General features: G+C 39.8%; 1 protein-coding gene across 7 annotated transcripts in view; it reads right to left on the bottom strand.

Annotated features, from left to right (window-relative positions):
- The window catches only part of foxn3 (forkhead box N3), a 279657-nt gene that overhangs the window by 154551 nt on the left and 105412 nt on the right, over nucleotides 1–19694 (bottom strand). For all 7 annotated transcript variants that reach the window (XR_013888539.1, XM_080202208.1, XM_080202214.1 and 4 more), the window contains exon 2: nucleotides 18621–19186. Coding sequence is in view for 6 of the 7 variants with exons in the window: in XM_080202208.1 (XP_080058334.1) it covers nucleotides 18621–19172 (552 nt within the window). In the remaining variant the exon portion in view is untranslated. The remainder of the gene's footprint in view (nucleotides 1–18620; nucleotides 19187–19694) is intronic.

Below are 19694 nucleotides of genomic sequence, written 5' to 3'. Positions count from 1 at the left end.
GAGAGAAAAACATTTCTTTTCAGCTTGCTGATCCTTCTAAACACAAACTCAAAACTGCAGCCAAACAGAAAATGAAATCTTAAACTCACTAGAAAGAGGGAAAAAACTGTCCAAACACACATGACACTCCTCCTAACAATGCAGGGCCATAAGATAACCCAGAGTAAAAATAAACAAACCCTTTATAAACCACTGAAGGAGCAGCAAAAAAAACTTTCCAGTCAACTCAGCAACAATGACATCAGCTGAGGCTATGAGAGCATAATTTAACAAACCTCTTAAAGGTACACTAATGTCACAAGGGCAATAAATAGGAAAGAAACGTCAGCCTTCTCTATGGCAAGTACATCTTTTGAACAAATACAAACTTTATACAGTCTCAGCTGTAACTATTGGCATTAATTTATGATATCACATTATTAATCCTTTGTGAATTCAATGTTCTAGTTTACAATTATATTAATCAAAAATTGCATACCATCATGCACAATTCAAGTCAAATATCTTTTTTTTAAAAAACTTTTTACTTGACTGGTACAACAAATCAACAGATTTCCATGCAGTACTTAGCACACTTTCTACAATAATCACTCACAAATTCCCACTACTATTATAAACATTACTTAAAACAAGCAGAAATTCCTGAGACTGTTTCCCAATAAGCATTAACACACTTGGGAAGTGCACAGTGGAAACAGTTTCCCTCGAGTGGGTTCAGTCAATATCAGCCACTGTTGTGCATCTCCTCACTAGAACGCAAAGTACCAGCTGTGTCAAGCACGTAGGAGGATCTCGATCAGGGAATGATAGGTTGTGAAGGAATTTTTTTTAAACGGCAACAGGAGAAAAAGTACTCTTTTGGAAGCCAAGTCATTGAAATGCAATAATTTATGAGACATTCGTTCATCATTTTTAAATGTTATTCCCATAAAAGCTTATAAAATTTAAATTCCATGGGGCGGGGATCATATGATGCAAGAGCAGGAATGGCTGCGTTTCACAAGCTCTGTAACTACTCATCTTTTAATCAGCCTGATGCTTAACCATAATTATCTAATCCTGGACTGGAGACATCAGGGTGGTTTAAATGGTGAGTGGACTCGCACTCTTGTAATGTTAGAGGCATCAGGTTGTCACTGTGGGTATAGCTGTCAATGACGGTCTCAGCTCCCTGGCACAAATCATTGTGCTGACATTGATACCCAAATGAAACAGAGGAAAGAATCCTGTCAGTCCAGTGGGCAGTTTCCTTGGTGAAGACTCACCTTCAGTTCTTGGAAGTCCTGACTGATTTGGAGATATGAGGCTGGAGAAGGAGTGCCCAATTTCCTGAGAGGAGCTGACGATGTCTTCCAGGCCAAATGTGAGAACTGGCTGCTACACTTTCATAACCTAGATTTGAAGGCTGGGCGTATCAAAGAGGCATACTGTATCTGATCTTCAAGATTTCAGGTCAGTTATAGGCCCCGTTCACTGGTCTTAAGTTGTCTTGATCTCAGTGTTTGAGGGACGCTGGAAGTGGCTGGACCCAGTTGGAATTTCTCACTGCTGGGGCCTAGATTTCTTTCCACTGGGATTTTTGGGCAACGACACAATCAAGGTGCAGAGGTTTCAATGAAACTGTGGATGGATCTTTATTTTGTTCCAAAATCCCGCCAAGGCTTTGGCCTTTCCAAGTTCCATGGATGGCTGTGTCATTGTGCAGTTCATCATTAGTCCTGAACTACTCTCCTTGATGTTATAATCCTGATTTTGTAATGTTGTCTTTTATCCTAACAAAGGAATTTGATATACAGCACTGAGGTACATGTTGCCTGTTATCCTGTTGTCCTTTGAAAGCCAGGGTTTTCCATATATTCATACTGAAATTCATCCAATGCTATGTTCTGGCAATGGATGACCTTAGTTTAAGATGTGTTACTATTTACATTCGATTTTGGTCTTTCGGTATGGCATCAGGGACAGGTGGATAAGGGGTATCTATCCTTCTTCTGGCCTTGTGTCAATTCAAACTCCTGGGGTCTAGTGGTTGTGATACAGAGATATTTTCTTTGCTTGTGGGCCGTTAGTGGGTCTCTCCTTCGCTCCTTCAGGAGTATGCTGACTGGGCTGTTGGCAACGGGGTTGCGTCATTTTGTTTCTCGTATTGCAATCCTGGCGTTTATAATGGAGGTTTATATTGTATGGCATTCTTTACTTTGATTATGGAGAATATGAGGATGGCGGGCTAGTGGTTTGGTATAGAATGGTGGGTATGGCCTTAGAAGTCCTCATAGTGAGTGAGGGAAAACCCCCTTTAAAATAATGGTGTCATGGTTTTTTTTTTGTGTGGTTAAAGAATCCTTGCTGGTCTCCTGTGAAAGCAGTAACCTGATGTTGAGAGACTTCTTAAAGTCCAACAGGTTTATTTGGTGGCAAACACCACTAGCTTTCGGGGCTTTGCCCCTTCATCAGGTGAGTGGAGAGCTCCTGTGAAAGAACAGACAAATCACATATCTGGAAAAGACTGAGTTTTATTGTCTCTGGCACCTCTGCATAACTGGAGTTGGGAAGAATGTGTGCTGGTGCACACCTAAGCACGATCAAGGAATCCTTGACCGTCTAGTCTTTATTGGGTCGATTTCCTACATTTTCCTTGGCTGCACAGGTTGTGACAGTGACTATTTGGTAGTTTGGCACCTGGAACGTACAGTGAGCACACCATCCTGTTGGGGGTGTGGGGGTGGTTTGGATTCTTGTCCTCCCCCCAAGATATCCTGGCTGCAGATGTTTGGATAGCAACTCCTCCTGTTGCTAAGGTTTCTCTCTGATAGGGAGAAATAGATGGAATTTTTTTTGGTTAATATCCTCAGGCCCTGAGCATAAACCCACATACTGAGGCTCCGCATTACCTGAGTTTCTCCTGTGAGGTTATGAGGCTATGTTCGTGGTATCCCACATGTTAGAGTGTACACTGTCAAACCACATCTTGTCTCTACTGGTCTTATCCTGGTGTGCCTTGAGGTTTCCTTTCATTATCTGGGTCAGTGGGGTACTGATATAGGCTCCAATTTATTATTTGATTCCACAGGGTTTCCCTCATCCTGTCAATAGGGGGAGGATTGTACCTTCCTAAAATATTCCATCTGTGGATGTCTTGATGATGATTCTTCTGGCTATTTCAGGCTCCAGTGGTTGCATTGGACCTTAAAGGAGCTCCCTTATGCTATGTAACTTGGTCCTTGTTATCCTGTGGGTGAGGGTATTCTTAATCCTTTTATCCTCCACTGTGTAATATCCTTTCAGTATTCACAGGAAGAGAGGTGCCAATTATGATTATAATGAATTGTATATGTGCAGGCATCATCAGTAGTCAGACTGTTGTAAAACCCCAGCCGATTCACAAATGTTCGTTGGTTACACTTACTCAATTTAGTTGAAACAGGATTCCATTCCAACACTAACTACCCTCTAACGGTCTAGCAAGCGAATCAGTTGTATTAAAAAGGTCAACTAGAGATGGGCAATAATATGGCAGCTCTGCCAGTAACATGAATAGCCAAAAGAATGAGCAAACAACACCCCATTAAATAAATAGGAAAACAATTACCTCCTGTTATGAATTTTAAATGCCAAATCAAAAAATAAATCATCTTTAGCCAAGTTAGAAATACTATTCAAAATTTTGGCAAAAAAAAGAAGGAAATTATCACTTCGACTGAACTCCTGTTGACAGGCAGTTAGAATATCACATTAGTTTGTTGTCTTCCACTGATTGCAGACGCTACTCAAATTTGCCAAATTTATTAGTTCCCTATATTTCATAAATGAGTTATATTGTGTATAAGGCTGTTGCCATGCCTTCATGGATCCTATTCCCATTAGACACCAACATTCTGAAAAAGAACAACCATCGGGCTTAGCTAATGGAGAACATGAAAAACTACAAGCATGCTGCAGTGGACAGATAAAGGCCACAATAGGTTGGTCAGTTGGTTCCACTGTTCCCCATTCTTTATAATCATCCACAGATGAAATGTCCATATTAATAAACTCAAACAACTTTAGATTTTCCCCTTACTAGCTTAATTAATGCTCTTTTTAGTTCATCTTCAGAAGCACACAGATTTGTGTTGGATTGGAAGAAATGAAAGTGGAGGCAGGAATGAAAGTCAGGCACAATTCCTTGTACTAATGGTTTTCATAATCCCTGAAGCATATTTTAGGACCAGGTGAGCCTCAGTTTTGATGCCTCCAGTCAGTTTAATAGTCTGCCCACACATTCTATCCAGGCTCATTGGCAAAAAGACAATTCAGCAAGATGCAGGATCGCTACCAGCGAACATGCAAACGTGAGTCACGCTTTTCGAAAAAGTGGAAAGGACAAGAAGAAAGACTACTGAGAAAATAAAGTTGTCTTGATTTGACTTTCCAAAATGCAACACCTCACTTCTCTGTATTGGAACTCCATTTGCCATTTCTCAGCACACTTCCCCAGCTGATCAAGATCCTGCTGCAATTTTTGATAACCTCCCTCACTGTCCATCAATATCTATTTTAGTGTCATCTGCAAACTTACTGATCATGCCTTGTACGTTCTCATCCAAATCACTGGTACAGATAACAAACAGCAATGGGCCTAGCACTGACCCGAGGCACACCAGTCACAAGCCTCCAGTCCAACAAGCATCCTTCCACCATTACCCTCTGTTTCCTACCATCAAGCCAATTGTATAACCAATTTGCTAGCTCTAGTGCATGAAGATTCCATGACATTATTTTGAAGATGAGCAAGGGCACTATCTCAATCAATATCACAAAAGAAATGATCATTTAGTCGTTATCCCAATCCTGCTTGTGGGATCTTGCCATGCACAAATTGGCTGCCATGTTTCCTACATTACAAGTGACTATACTTTCAAAGTACACCATTGGCTGTAAAATGCTTTAAACTGTCTGATCAGTATGAAAGGTGCCATAAAATGCAAGTCTTTCTTTCGCGCTTGTCAAATATCTTAATTCTGTGCCCTTTGATTACAACATCTGCTGCGACTGTCAATAGTCTCTCTTTTTTGGAGCATAAACAAAGGTAGGAGAAACTTAATAGTGCAGACTTCCTAAACTACTATGACAAATACATTCCCTTTTCTGTTTCACACTGGTTTACAAAAATAATTCTCTACATGTTGCTTAATCTATATTGGAGAATTGAGGGGAAAGTACTGGTTGGAAAGGGGGTGCAGAAGTTCACAGTACATCACCACAAAAATTATTGCACATTTGATCTACACTGGTTGTATTTCTTGTGGAACGAACGATTGTTCAGCTGCAACTAAGTAAATCTTTTCCCACAGATTTCCCCAATGCTCCATGTTTGTCATCCAAAGCATTTTACATTTGAGACACGAGTCTCCCACCACAAAAATGTTTTTGGTAATTTTCCTGTGGAGTAGAAGGAAAAGCAATCATTTATTTGTCAAAGCCTTCTACTTTTTTGCTAGGCTACATTATTATTTCAAGGATGCAGTCATGAGGAAAATCATAGCCCTGTAAGAACAGAGGAGGGCAAAGAAAATACTAGATTTGGAACTTCAGCATTTGTCTTTAAGCATTAACTGTGCTGAACGATTTATCTCACTTACAGCTTCCTTTCCTGTTTCAGTGCGCAAGACAACTATAGATCCAATACATCAGGACTTGACCAAATGAAATTCTGCTGAGTGCCTTACATCCAAAAATTATTGCAACGTAAACAGCTAGTCTTTATGTTTGGATCCCAGATGTTTCTTTAGTCACTGTTTACAACAAGACAAAGTACCAGTAAGCAAGAGTCATTTCTGAAGCAGGCTCCAATAACTTCTCAAATGAAAATAGGCATTATCAATTTCACTGTATATAGGGCCATATTTATCAGGGTCCCTTGAAGATGAAAATGTATTCCTGGAAAACATCCTAACATTCATACTGAACCTCATACCAGAAACAAAACCTACAAGCTATTTTATCAAAGTGCCGAATTAAATGTTGTCCAAGATTCTAGCAGTTAAATCTGGTACTTTCAGAAAATCCTTTCAAGTATCGACATTATAAAATTCTGGTCATTAGTAACACTCCCCATTCTAACAAAATCAAAGGGTGATCTGAAGAGTGTCACTTCCTCCAGAGCTAAGAATGCAAATTCTGAAGACAAGAATTCCTGTCATTTTACCCTCACAAACACAAGAACAAGTACATCAATTCAATCTCCAAGGGGGATACACCTTGAAAATAGTGACAACAATTACCAGATTTCACACTTCTGTTGTCAATTTAATCAAATTATGACAAATTCTACATTTTAATAGCAGCAAAATTACAGATCCTGGAGTTAAAGGTACAGCATGGATAAAAATTGGCTAAGAGACAGAAACTAGAGTGGTGGTTGTTTTCCAGACTGAAAGGAAGTGTACAATCATGCTATCCAGACATTAGTGTTAAGAACACTACTCTTTTTGATCAACATTAATGACTAGAAACAAAAACAGCAAATGCTGGGATAATTCAGCAGGTCTGGCAATATCCGTGGAGAGTTAACGCTTCACGTCTGTATGACTCTTACGTGATACAGACTCAAAACTTTAACTCCGTTTTCTCTCCCCACGGATGCCACCAGGCTTGCTGAGTTTTTCCAGCATTTTCTGTATTTGTTTCAGATTCCAGCACCCTCAGTGTTTTACTTTTATGGTAATGACCAGGACTTGGATATACAGTGCATAATTCAGAGCTTGAAGATGACATGAAACTTATAACGGTAGTAAGCAATGAGAAGGATAGAAGCAGATTTATTTGAGGAAGACAAGAGAGATTGGTAAAATGGGCAGATGCAATTTAACATCAGGAATATCAAATGATGCATTTGATTGGAATATAGGAACGGGGTGAGGCTATTCAGCCCATTGTGCCTGCTCTGCCATTCAATACAATTATGGCTAATTGGATATTTCAGTGCCTTTTATCCACACTATCTCCATAATCCTGTCCATTATTGTTAATCAGAAATCTATCAATCTGTACTTTAAACATACTCAACGAGTGAGCTTCCACAGCACTCTGGGAAAAAGAATTCCAAAGCTTCACAGCCGTCTGTGTAAAGAAATTTCTCCAAATCTGAATCCCAAGTGGCTTTTTCCTTATTTTGAAATTGTGCTCCACTTCTAGATTCCTCAAGGGAAGCGTCTTACCTGCATTTAACCTATTTCTTTGAAGTATTGTGTAGGCTTCAACAAGATCACCCCAAATTCTTCGAAACTCTAGCAAATACGGGCTTAGTTTGCCCTTGTTCTAGTCTGGTGAACCTTCGTTGCGCTCCCCCTACAACAATAATATTCTGACGTAAGGGGGCCAAAACTTCACAGTACTCCAAGTGCGATCTAACCAATAGAAGGGGAATGTGGAGAGGCAAAATCACCTAAATAATGCAGTTTTAAGAAGGAGGCGCGGAGAAGAGATTGAAACAGAGCGACCTACATGTTTATGTGCACAAATTGCTGAAGGGGACAGCTGAAAGGACATTTTGAAGATGTTTTAAAAAAATACCCTTGGCTTCATTAATAGAGGCAAAAGTAAGGAAGCAATGCCAAACAACAATAAAACACAATAATGTGTTCAAATCTGGGCCCTACACTTCAGAAAGTATGTCATGAGATTAGAAAAGCAGGGAACGGACAAATTGGATCGCTTTATCAAAGAGCCAATGAATTGAATGGTCTACTTCTGTGCAGTATCCTTTTATGATTTTATGAAATGTAATCCTACTCTTAGCCTGTGTCCTGAAAAAAAAATTGATCTGTTTGCGTGTTGAGTTAGCTCCTGTAAAATTCTATAAATTAAGTATGATCAGGATGAATGGAAAGACGTTGCTACTGACCGGTCTAACTGAAGCAAGACTGTTCACTGAGACTGGTACATTTCACAAGCTGATAACTGGTAAGGCAAAGACAGTGAAAGCGTTACCTGAAAGCTCATCCTGCCAGTGACTATCGATGCTGCAAGCACAACCTAATTCTCTACACACACAACTGGACAACACAGACTTAGACGTGAGCCAAGCCTTTGTGATATGTTGAAATCAGCATGAACATCAGAAGCACAATGATGGGCCAGGCTGATCTTTAGCATGAGTAGAGATCAGAGAGCTTACCAGAGATTTTGCAAAGCTAAATGTTAAAAGTCAGCTCAGAAACTGGAGTATGTGGCTGATCGACCAACATAACTTTATTTAAAATTTCATTCATCTGAACTTATTATTACAGCTCAGAAGAGAGACCGTAAAGACATACATCCACAGTTAAATGAATGTTTCCCAGTTCATGTTGCTCTATCCAAGAGTCAACGCACAGGAGCATTTATAACAAGATTCTTGCACAGAGAAATCTGATTTCCTGCCATAATATTTGGCTGCATCTTACAAAATCCAATGAAACAAAAATACAGCAAGCTAAAGCTTCAGTCACTGTGAACTGGATGATGAAGTACATGTCAAGTTCAAGTCAAGATTGGGATGCAAAATTGATTGGATACTTTATCAAAAAGACTGTGATCCCAAGATTAACCACTTACTGCAGCTGAACAGGAGTTAATGCTTTTAAAAAGAGTAATTGGGTAACTCAGACTATGAGCAGACATTAAGTGCTTTATGACTGGAGGCAAATTCCAGGCTCTTTACAGGCTAAAGATTAGTGGTTGAAATTGTGTAAGGGGGCAGGATTTTTTATTACAGCATTATTCCACTAGGTAAATGAATTGGTACACTGGATTTTTCCATGAATAGAGATACCAATGCTCATTAAGAGGTTCCACGGTACAGTGCAAATACACTTCTGTAAACCTCAAAGCTAGTACAGCTGTATCTGATGTAGTGAGTAAACACTTATCTACAATCAAATTATGCTTTACAGCATATCTGAATAGATGATGCATATCAGGATAAACAGAACCTACCTTTTCGTCCACTCACACTACGTAATAGCACAGTGATCACATATCTTAATATGCACCTCATACAGAGAATGCCACGGTGGTTCAAATAATGCTTTATTTCATTATTACACTACTTCTTTTGCTCATACCATCATCCCTCAGCACTCAGGCGATTAGGAAAGGATGACCAAGCCAAAACTGTCCAATACCACAATGGAATGGGAGCCTTATTTAAAAGCAGCAACTGATGAGATGCTTTTCCTTTCTCAAGGTTAGAAAGAATAGAGGGGGAAATGCTTTTCTCCAGAGAGCAAGTCAGTGTTAAAACCAATGTCTCAGTTTGAAACAGATGCAAAGCAAGTCCCTTGACTTAACATCTAGAAACAAGATTTTTCTTTTTCAATACCAATCTTAAATCAAGATAATTTAGACACACAAGACTTTGGATAAAGCTTCATTTCAGACAATACTGGAAGTGAGATTGGAATTTCCAAGTCCAACAAAGAAAAAAGATGCCAAATGTTACAGCATTATCGATTGTCAACGACCAAAGAACAATCTCAATTCCCTGCTCCCCACTTAATAATAAAAAAAGGCTGTTTTATTTGCATCCGAGGGTTCTGAAAGAAATGGCGGAGGTGATAGTGGATGCCTTGGTGGTTATTTTCCAGACGTCGCTGGATTCCGGGGAAGTGCCGGAAGATTGGAAAACGGCTAATGTTACGCCGTTGTTTAAGAAGGGTGCCAGGCAAAAGGCGGGGAATTATAGGCCGGTTAGTTTAACGTCTGTGGTAGGTAAAATGTTAGAATCCGTCATTAAGGAGGAAATTGCGAGGCATCTTGAAGGGAATTGCTTGATAGAGCAGACGCAGCACGGTTTCATTAAAGGGAAGTCGCATCTGACAAATTTACTGGAGTTCTATGAGGATGTGTCTAGGGCGGTGGATAGAGGAGAGCCGGTGGATGTGGTCTTTCTGGATTTTCAGAAGGCGTTTGACAAAGTACCTCACAAGAGGTTATTGCAGAAGGTCGGGGGACATGGAGTTGGGGGTAGGGTGTTAGCGTGGATAGAGGATTGGTTGTCAAATAGGAGGCAGAGAGTGGGGGTCAATGGGTGTTATTCGGATTGGCGGATGGTGACTAGTGGAGTGCCCCAGGGGTCGGTGCTGGGGCCTCAGCTTTTTACCATTTATATAGATGATCTGGAGGAGGGAACCGAGTGTATGGTGTCGAAATTTGCTGATGACACCAAGATTGGGGGAACGGCAAATTGTGCGGAGGGTGTGGAGAGCCTGCAGAAGGATCTAGATAGGCTGGGCGAATGGGCCAGGAAATGGCAAATGGAATTTAATGTTGGCAAGTGTGAGGTGGTCCACTTTGGTCGGAATAATGATAGGAAGGACTATTACGGACGTGGCGAAAAACTGCAGCAGGCGACGGTGCAGAGGGACCTCGGGGTCCTTGTGCATGAGTCGCAAAAACCCAGCTTGCAGGTGCAGCAGGTGGTCAGGAAGGCGAATGGGATGCTGGCCTTCATAGAGAGGGGGATTGAATATAAAAGTAGGGAGGTCTTGCTGCGGCTGTATAGGGCATTGGTGAGGCCGCAGCTGGAGTACTGTGTGCAGTTTTGGGCGCCGCACCTGCACAAAGATATTTTGGCCTTGGAGGGAGTGCAGAGGAGGTTTACTAGGCTGATACCGGAGTTGAGGGGGTTGAGCTATGAGGAGAGGCTGAATAAACTAGACTTGTACTCGTTAGAGTTTAGAAGAATGAGGGGAGATCTCATTGAGACGTATATGATGATGAATGGGATGGATAGGATAGAGGTGGAGAGACTCTTCCCGCTCAAAAAAGACAGTAGGACTAGGGGGCACAGCCTCAAGATAAAGGGGAGGTGGTTTAGAACGGAGTTGAGGAGGAACTTCTTCACTCAAAGGGTGGTGAATCTCTGGAATTCTCTGCCCGTTGAAGTGGTGGAGGCTGCCTCGCTAAATATTTTTAAGACGCGGGTTGATGGGTTTTTGATAAGAGAGGGGATTAAGGGTTATGGGGAGAGGGCGGGAAAGTGGAACTGAGCCACGACAGATCAGCCATGATCTTATTGAATGGCGGGGCAGGCTCGAAGGGCTAGATGGCCTACTCCTGCTCCTATTTCTTATGTTTTTATGTTTCTCTTCTCACTTCAGAGTAGACAAGTTCTAATCATGGTATGTGGTCACCTCCCAATCTCTGACTGTTCTCCAGGAAGCAAGCTAGCTTTGTGCTTCTTCCACCACCCTCCAAACAATCTGACCAAGATGGGGAAATCATGACCACATCTGTTTCCTACGCTTAAGTGCCGCAATTCAGTGATTTAGCACAATTTTACTTTTTTCTCCCTTTTAAAATTTCCTTAAAAATAAATGTTGCAATTTGCATTGCCAGATTCTGAGTTTTCTTAACTTGTTCAGCGGCCTGCTGTGATCAGATAGTAACTGGAAATCCTCGCTAGTTTGACCAGATTGACAGGATCTAATGAGTTCACTAAAATATCCTACTGTTTTTATTAAAAATTCAGTCATAGAAATTACATTTATACCACAAATATAGTTTTCTGCAATATACAGTTTCAACGATTCCTATGGTTTGTTAGCAAATAGGTTCTCTTCCCATTTTGCTAACAATGCTATGACGTGCATTTGTGCGCAGTAATTCAGCAATAAGACTGGAGAAGGAAAAGAGGGAAACCTAGCAAGTGATTTATATACAATTCATATGCATTACAGAAAGTCAAACGTAGTCATTGAAAAGGACAGAGACAACTTTCATTTCTATAGCCCGCCACATAAACAGGAGGAGCAATGTTTTAAAGCACAGAACAATGGATAACAGTGGCCAATGAGTGGGAAAGAAAACAAAGACTGAAGAATAGAGAGAGGGAGTCAACATTAACCAGAGACTTTTTTTTCGGTGGCCTTAAAAATAGGCAGTGAATAATTGAGAATTCCACAAAAGGAGAACATAATGACTGAAAGGATTCCATTGACTACAACATTAGGGAAAACAAAGGACAATAATTCAGGAGTACTTGCCTCCAAATGTTGCAGCTATAAATGAGTTGAGACAGTTTTTCCACCAGTTCACCAAATGAAGCACCTTGCTACAAGTCATTCAGCAGGCTTTCCTAAAGAGTGCCATGCAACAATCGACAGGTCAATGATACTCACTCAGCTAGGTAGTGGTTGTGGTAGCAGTGTCTACCTTAAAAGTAACAAAGGAAATAAACAAAAACCCTGAAAAGTCACTTTTTTTAAAAAAGGACATTAGAACATAATCATCTGCATTATAAATACTGGATAAAAAACATGCCAAGTACCACCAACTGGAAATCTGGCAAAACATGCTGACTAGGCCTCAGAATGTCAATGAACCAGCTCTGATGGCCATCTCCTTTACTCAGGAGATAGACTGTCAGATCATTAGTTTATCACTAAGGCAACCACTTGCTTTTTTGGCTCAGTTGAAATGCATTGCTATGGCAATACATATACAAGAAAGAAATTCTTTTTCAAGGCCAAGTAACAAATGGCAATGAATTCAAAGTCACATGCGCAGGTTTGATGAATGCTTGCCTCGTGTTATAAGGCAGGCTCACTCCTTGACACACGCTTACCGTGGCTGCGGGGGGCCTGACACTAGACAAGTTTACAGACAAAGACTAGTTTTTTTGGAAATGGCATGAGAGAAGTGCCAACACTACTGTTATACTGCCATTTTATCAATTCAATGCTGAAATTCACAATTTAACATCACAGCACTAAAATGGTCATCCCATTCATTAAAAAGACCATAATTACCTGCCAATACTGGTTCCAGCTATATCATACTTGATTTACTATCCAAGAAAACAGGTTGGAGCTCATTAAGCCACAGGCAATAGGCGACAAACCAATAATAGGCAAATTTTGCTCTCAGTTAGACAAAATTTGTCAGTTTCACCAAATACCACAGCTAACACCTATTACAGGGAAAACATGTTCCAATGGAAGGTAAATGACTCTAAACATTTGCTGTTCTCTCTCCACTTATGTGACTTGCTGACCAACAGTGTCCATTTTATTTCAGATTTCCAGCCCCTGCAGTATTTTTTGTACATATGGCATGGTGAATAAAAGATTGCCATGATAACAGATACCTATATTTTAGAGGCAGAATTAAGGCAGTGTTGATGACAGACCCCATCAGAAACAACTATACACATCTTTAGTATCCAACTATAAAATCACCAACCCCACCACCCCCACCCAACTTTTCTAACACTATCCTTCACTTTTAAGATGTCTATAAAATCTCTAGGTGGTTAGCTTTGCACAGATTGAAGCAGTACCTTAGCCATCATTAAACTGAAATGAGATATTTTCCACATCAATGTTCTACTTCACCAACTTAATTCTCAAGTTGCAGCTGAAACAACTTTTCAGGAACACTAACCCTATATTACTGATGGTCTGAACCATGCCATAATTCTCGGCACTAATTGCCAAAACAGCAGTTTGCCTGAAAGAGATTACAAGGGTGTGTGTGGGTACTGTGCTCGATGAAACCATTTCAATGCTACAGTGTGCAAGCACTCTGAAGGTTCCAGATATCAATAATATATGGAATAAAATGACAAGCAAGCACGCGTTGCTTATTCTTGCTATAGACCACATGAACTATCCCCCCCCTCACAAAGTAATTGATCTGCTAAATTAATTTCAAACCACTGGTAAAGCTTTAAGTTCAGGCAAGTTTCTATAAAATATACCAAAGAACTATCAATCTAAGCTACAAATTATACCTTTCCACTGCAACCAGATGGATTTACAGATGAAATTTCCGAGTTTCAACAGCACAATAATCTCTACTTTGAGTGGTTGAACTGTTTATCAATGCACCCCATTCTTAGTCACTACATTTAGTAGATGCAGATTAAAGGCAGCTGCATTACTCTGCCTCCAATTACAGTTTCAGTAAATAAAACTGCATACATCCACAGTAGAACTTCAACAGATAAAGACTGAAATGGATGTTAAAATTAATAGTATCAATTCATAATGGTTTAATTTTAAGTGTCTTTTTAGTGATCCTGCAATCCACAATACTATCAATACTCCATTTAAATCAGAAGTTAGTGGTTGAGGACAAGTTTTTAAATGTAAATCTGATGGTCAAACATAACAAACATGAAAGTAAGCTCTCTCAGCTGCACTGATTTTCATTTCACTTTTTTCCCCATGTAATTTCAATTTATCACAGTGCTCCTGGGGGCAGGAATGGGCAGAAACCATGCCACCAATGAGTTGCTATTATTGCTATTACCCTATCCAATTCCCTCCAACAATGAAGCAGGTTAATTGCCAAGTGTTGGGAAAGAGTTGACACCAAAAAAAAGAGCTGTGTGTTCATTCATGGGATGTGGGCATCATTGGCAAGGCCAGCATTTGTCACCCATCCCAAAATGGACTTTCAGAGAGCAGTTAAGAATCAACGCCTGGAGTCCCATGTAGGCCAGGCCAGGTAAGGACAGCAGATTTCCCTCCCTAGAAAGCATTAGTGAATCAGATAGGTTTCTCTGGCAATCAGTAATAATTTCATGATGATTATTACTGAGACTAGCTTTCAATTCCAGACTTATTAATGGAATTTAGGTTCTATCAGTTGTCATGATGGGATTTGAACATTTGTCCCCAAAACATTAGCCTGGGCCTCTGGGTTATATGACATACCACTACTGTAGTCCAGCATCATCCCTTATTCAGACAAGTGATTTCTCCAGTTTTCTTTACCAAACCAATCACGACATTACTTGAATTGTAGTGATACTCAACCAGTTCTTCTAATATGTCAGGATTTAGTAAGTATAAGTATGTCTCAAGGGGCTGGTAAAATTTAACAGCTGAAATTAAGCCTGAACTGCACATATCTCAGCTGTCAATTTTCCAGTTGCAAAGGGTTCAAAGGTTACAGCAGCAGATTGGGAGAATGGATAGAAAATATCACTGGGTGATTGGGAACTATTGGAATCCCACAATAGTCCATATCTATGCCATGGGCTTTAAACCAGGGCCTGAGAAATCACTGTACTTGTACTCATTCTCATATATGTAGAAGTACCATGTACAGAGAATTTTGTGCTGTACATGTTTGCTACAAAAGTATTTTTAATATTACAAATGCATGTTAAAAACGCGCAAGGTTAGAAGGATAATGGGCTAAGCACAAAGTTTGAAAACCACAGGTCTAATCTATTCAGGTTATTTTAGAGACCTTTACAGAGAAGATGATTTCTGCTGTGATAGTTTATTAATTTGTGTTTCCAGATATTTGCTTAAGGAGTTCTGCTGTAACTACAAAACAACATTAAAACATATGTTGATGCATGTACAGTTGTTTTAAAATTAACTGGACTGTTGGAGAAACAGCCTCGCGATATCAGTGTGGTGGCTTTAACAGCAGTTGGGCTGAGAACCAGCACAGGAAACCTCTTCAAGAAATAGCTCCCTGATCATAAACAGAGCCTAAATAGGTTTAAGGGTCCAATCCCAACACCCAAAGCTTCATTTACCTTGTTTACTTCTAATTCCTAAACACATGGAGACTCCTTGCTATGTCATAACTTGTGAAACAGTTAATAAACAGCTGCAAGTTTGCACTGAAGTAACATCCAACAAATCAACTTATAGCATGTAATAAAAAAAAATAAAGCCATCAAATCTGGGTTGCTCTCCACAGATGCAGCAATGATGACAAATACCCATTTCCTGTTGGCATCCAAATTCAACAACTCAGCAACGATTCGGAAAACAAATCTGGTCCAAGGTCACAATTACTTAACTAGGGACAGCATGCTCTCAGTCTCCTGGATGTGTGCAACACTCCTTTGACAATTTCTGTTTCTTTGTTGCAGCAAGTGCTGTTCAAAAGAAATATTTTGCACTATTCAGCTTTAACTATGTTTAACAGAAAAAGATTTCACATTGGAAAACCTGGGAGAGATGGAATTGTTACTATTTCAGTTGCATTCTGAAGCATGCTCGTATGTTTTACTCTCCTACTGTGCCAGATAGACACTTCTTAAAAACTGACCCACCTTTCTAAGACATGCACTCAGGCCACTGCAGGAAAATTGAGCAAAGAACATTTTAATACTCCACCTTGAGCAATCTACATAATTACACACATCAAGGCACTGCACAAAACAACTAAACAGTTAGCAAAAAAGAGTCACTCATTAATCACTGCCAGACAGGCAGCTTTACAGTACTTTGTAGCCTTCGGAAAGAAAAGCTTATTCCAAAATGACACCTTGGTACAATGAAACATTCCTAAAATAATACAACGGCTAGTGTCCTTGATCAAAATTCAGTCTTCCAGTTGTAAATATATGATATACGGACTGCGGTTGGGAGTAGGTCCAAAATGTACATATATACAGAAACATTTCAATGTTGACTTGCGTTTAATCTGCATAAAGTCACAGCAAACAAACTTGCAAACCAAGCCTTTTCTCCAATTCCTAAATGGCTTTTTAGTCATTAATCTATTGATGCAACAACACTGCACCAAAAAGGGGAAAAGTTAGGCCAGCTTAGTAAAATATTAGCTGAAACAATAAAAATAATTGTGCCAGCCAATTAAAGGTCACAATTATTTTGTTACTAACTGCTGTTGCACCATTTTTGGTATATAATAGTGAGATGTCGCAGCTGTTATTTTATAGAAAGCACACATATTGCGGAAGAACAATTGTTTCAAAGTATGCATTGTTTTAAAATGTGTTTTCCATAAGAATTTGGTTTCAACGGGAGAGGTTGGCCTTTGAGCAGTAGTGCAAACGAGTGATAAAGTCTGCGGCCTGTTTCTCATCTCTCCTGGTTCTTATTGCTATTCACTTCAATCGGGATATAAAACAGTCTGCCAGTTCACAATCACAAGTCAAATTCTATACATGTGCATTTACAGGGTTATGTACAAAACAATACAGTATTTTGTTGCTGAAATTCATTAGGATTGACACACAGAAACATGTTTGAATTGAAGCCCTCTTTATGCTACAGAACCAATGAAACTGCATACATGTGCTGTGCATGTCCTTGAATGGGATTTAGCCAAACTGCACTTCCACTCGGCTTTGACAACAGTAGAACTGCACATGTGCAATTAATACAATCACATCGGCAACTTCACCGTTCTTTTGGCAGATGATCAGTACAATGCAAGCAAAAAATGTGTAACAGTCAGCCATGAGCCAAGGCTACCTGCAGTTAAAAAAAATCCAGCAAATTGGATGACATCCTTTTTTTCAAAAGGTGGATGAACAGCAACTTGTTTTTATATAACAATTTTAACCAAGGTGCTTCACAGGAGCACAGTCAGACCAAAAAATAAATCAAAAACATCTTCCCTGTAGTGATGTTTCTTGCCTCTGGACTTGTATGCTGCCTCATTTATATTACAGTGCTACCTCCATAGATAGTACAAAGATATGAAATGAAGTGTTTCTACTCTATTCACTTTAGTGCATTGTCTAATGCACCCACAAGCATTCACGATTCAACAATGTAACTGATATTGGATACCAGGTGGTTGTTTTGTATCATCCACTATTTTGGTTCCTGCTACAGCAGAATTATGCTCTTAGTCAATCCTACAATACAAAAAAATTGCTGGCCTTTACGAGCAAGAGAGCAAAGGGGGGACGCAGTAGACAGGGTGCAAAGACGAGAGCAGGCCCACTAAACGGAAAGACAGAATGTCAAAAAGACTACAAGAGAATGGGAGATAAAATGTAAGATAGAAAGGGTGCGTGGGAGAAATATAAAATGCAAAAAGAATCAGAAAAAATGCATGAGTGCACATAAGAGCAAGGGGGTAGTGTACAGAGATGATGGAATGCAAGGAATAGAGAATAAGAGACAGTGACTATGCAAAGGAAAGTGACTGTGAAAGAAAAGCACAAAAGTATTTTTTCCCACCATTGTGATGCTTTATATGGTGTTTATCTTTCTTCAAAAAAAAGTTAAACACAATCACAATGCTCGGTCATCCCTAACTTAGAAATTAGATGCCAAAACACAGAAGATACCTAGGGAATATTCCATTGTGTATCACCTTCCAAAGGCACAGAAACCAGCATAACCAGCTGGCTTTGATTTATTTCAATCCTGTTAGCTTGAACTTTTAATTATTAAGATTACATGGGGGACAGGTTAAAGGTGAGACGGGGAAAATTTAAAGGAGCTGTGTGGGGGAAGTTTTTCAGAGGAGGTGGTGGAAGCAGACACATTAGCAACATTTAAATGGCACCTAGATGGGAATATGAATAGGAAGAGAATAGAGGGATATGAACTGAGTAAGGACAGAAGGTTTTAAGTCTAGTTAGGACATCATGATCAGCACAGGCTTGGCAGGCCGAAGGGCCTGTTCCTGTGCTGTACTTTTCTTCTTCCTTCTTTGTATTAAACAATTTGCATTTGCAGTTATACAGCAGTTTTGTTCTCTTTCATACAGGAACACTTCAGAAAAGATACTGCCAACATTTTGTGGGCTCAAACAGTTAAAGCATATGTGTGTTTATTTTTTGAGGAAAGTTAATGTCATAAATGATTCAAAGCGGTTTGCGAGGAAATAATGGAAACAATCATTAAAAATGGAAAGCTCACCTGACTCCTGTCCTTATCTACTTTCTTGAAACATTTATTCAACGATAGATTGTGTCTAACAGAGTTTTTCCACCCAGTTGGCGCATTTGCAAAGTAAGGAAAATGTTCTAGAATCCAGTTGTATATATCCTTAACAGGCAAGCGTTTGCTGGGTGAGTCTTCAATAGCCATAAATATGAGGCAGCTGAAAGAATAAGGAGGTTTGCAGTTAGGGTTCTGCTTGGCATCGTAGGGCTGATCAGAATGAGCAGGAGAAGGAGGGGTATCCTCATCAATATCCTGAACCGGACTGACACTACGAAGCACAGTGTCCCCAAAACTTTTAAGCAGATTCTTGCTTTCATGCAGCCAGTTCAGGTTTGTTAACTCTTCATCCTCCATGGCTACTTTTTCCAAACGAATGGCAGGCAAATAACTGCTTGTAATGTCCAGCTCCTCAACTTCCTGGAGTGCCTTAGTTAGTGAGCTCCCTGGATAACACTGGCTCAGTCCACTCGAAACACTAATTCCTGAGCCTTCTGGCTTCTTACTGGGAGGCATAACTGGACCCATTTAGACCGAGGCTCCTAATGAGGCAAAACAAAAAGAAAAGTTAGCCAGATGCATATATCATCAGTAAATTGATTTCACTCTGTCTTCTATGCCAATGAGCCAAAATAACTTTGGCTGCAAATGGAACTTCAAATCCCTTGAGCCTCTAAGCAGGAAAATTATATCATAGCTGACAGTAAAGTAATTTAGTTGCACTGTTGCTATAGAAACTTGCTGCTCTGTTTGTGCTTAATTTGCTTATTGCTAACCTGGTCCACAGGGATTTAGCTAGTACCAAAATTTTTTTTGCACTTTGCAACCAACTTTCAGTGGAACATTTCCTGTAACCTCAACTCAGTATTCATAATACTTGATTCTGAGGCAAGACAAAAACAAAAACACATGAAGCAAGGGGAAAAATAACATTGCTTTAAGCAATTTTACACAGCTCAACTTTACTCACTAAGCGTAATTCATTTGGAGGGAAGGAAACACATTTTTGTGTTGAGATGTTTGTGCTCTAGCAATACAGCAATGAATTTG

Source organism: Carcharhinus amblyrhynchos, chromosome 14 (assembly GCF_965287045.1).
Source record: "Carcharhinus amblyrhynchos chromosome 14, sCarAmb.v2.hapA, whole genome shotgun sequence".
NCBI classification, from domain to species: Eukaryota; Metazoa; Chordata; class Chondrichthyes; order Carcharhiniformes; family Carcharhinidae; genus Carcharhinus; species Carcharhinus amblyrhynchos.
The sequence above is the reverse complement of the archived record's forward strand: the minus strand, read 5'-3'. Positions and strand labels throughout refer to the sequence as shown.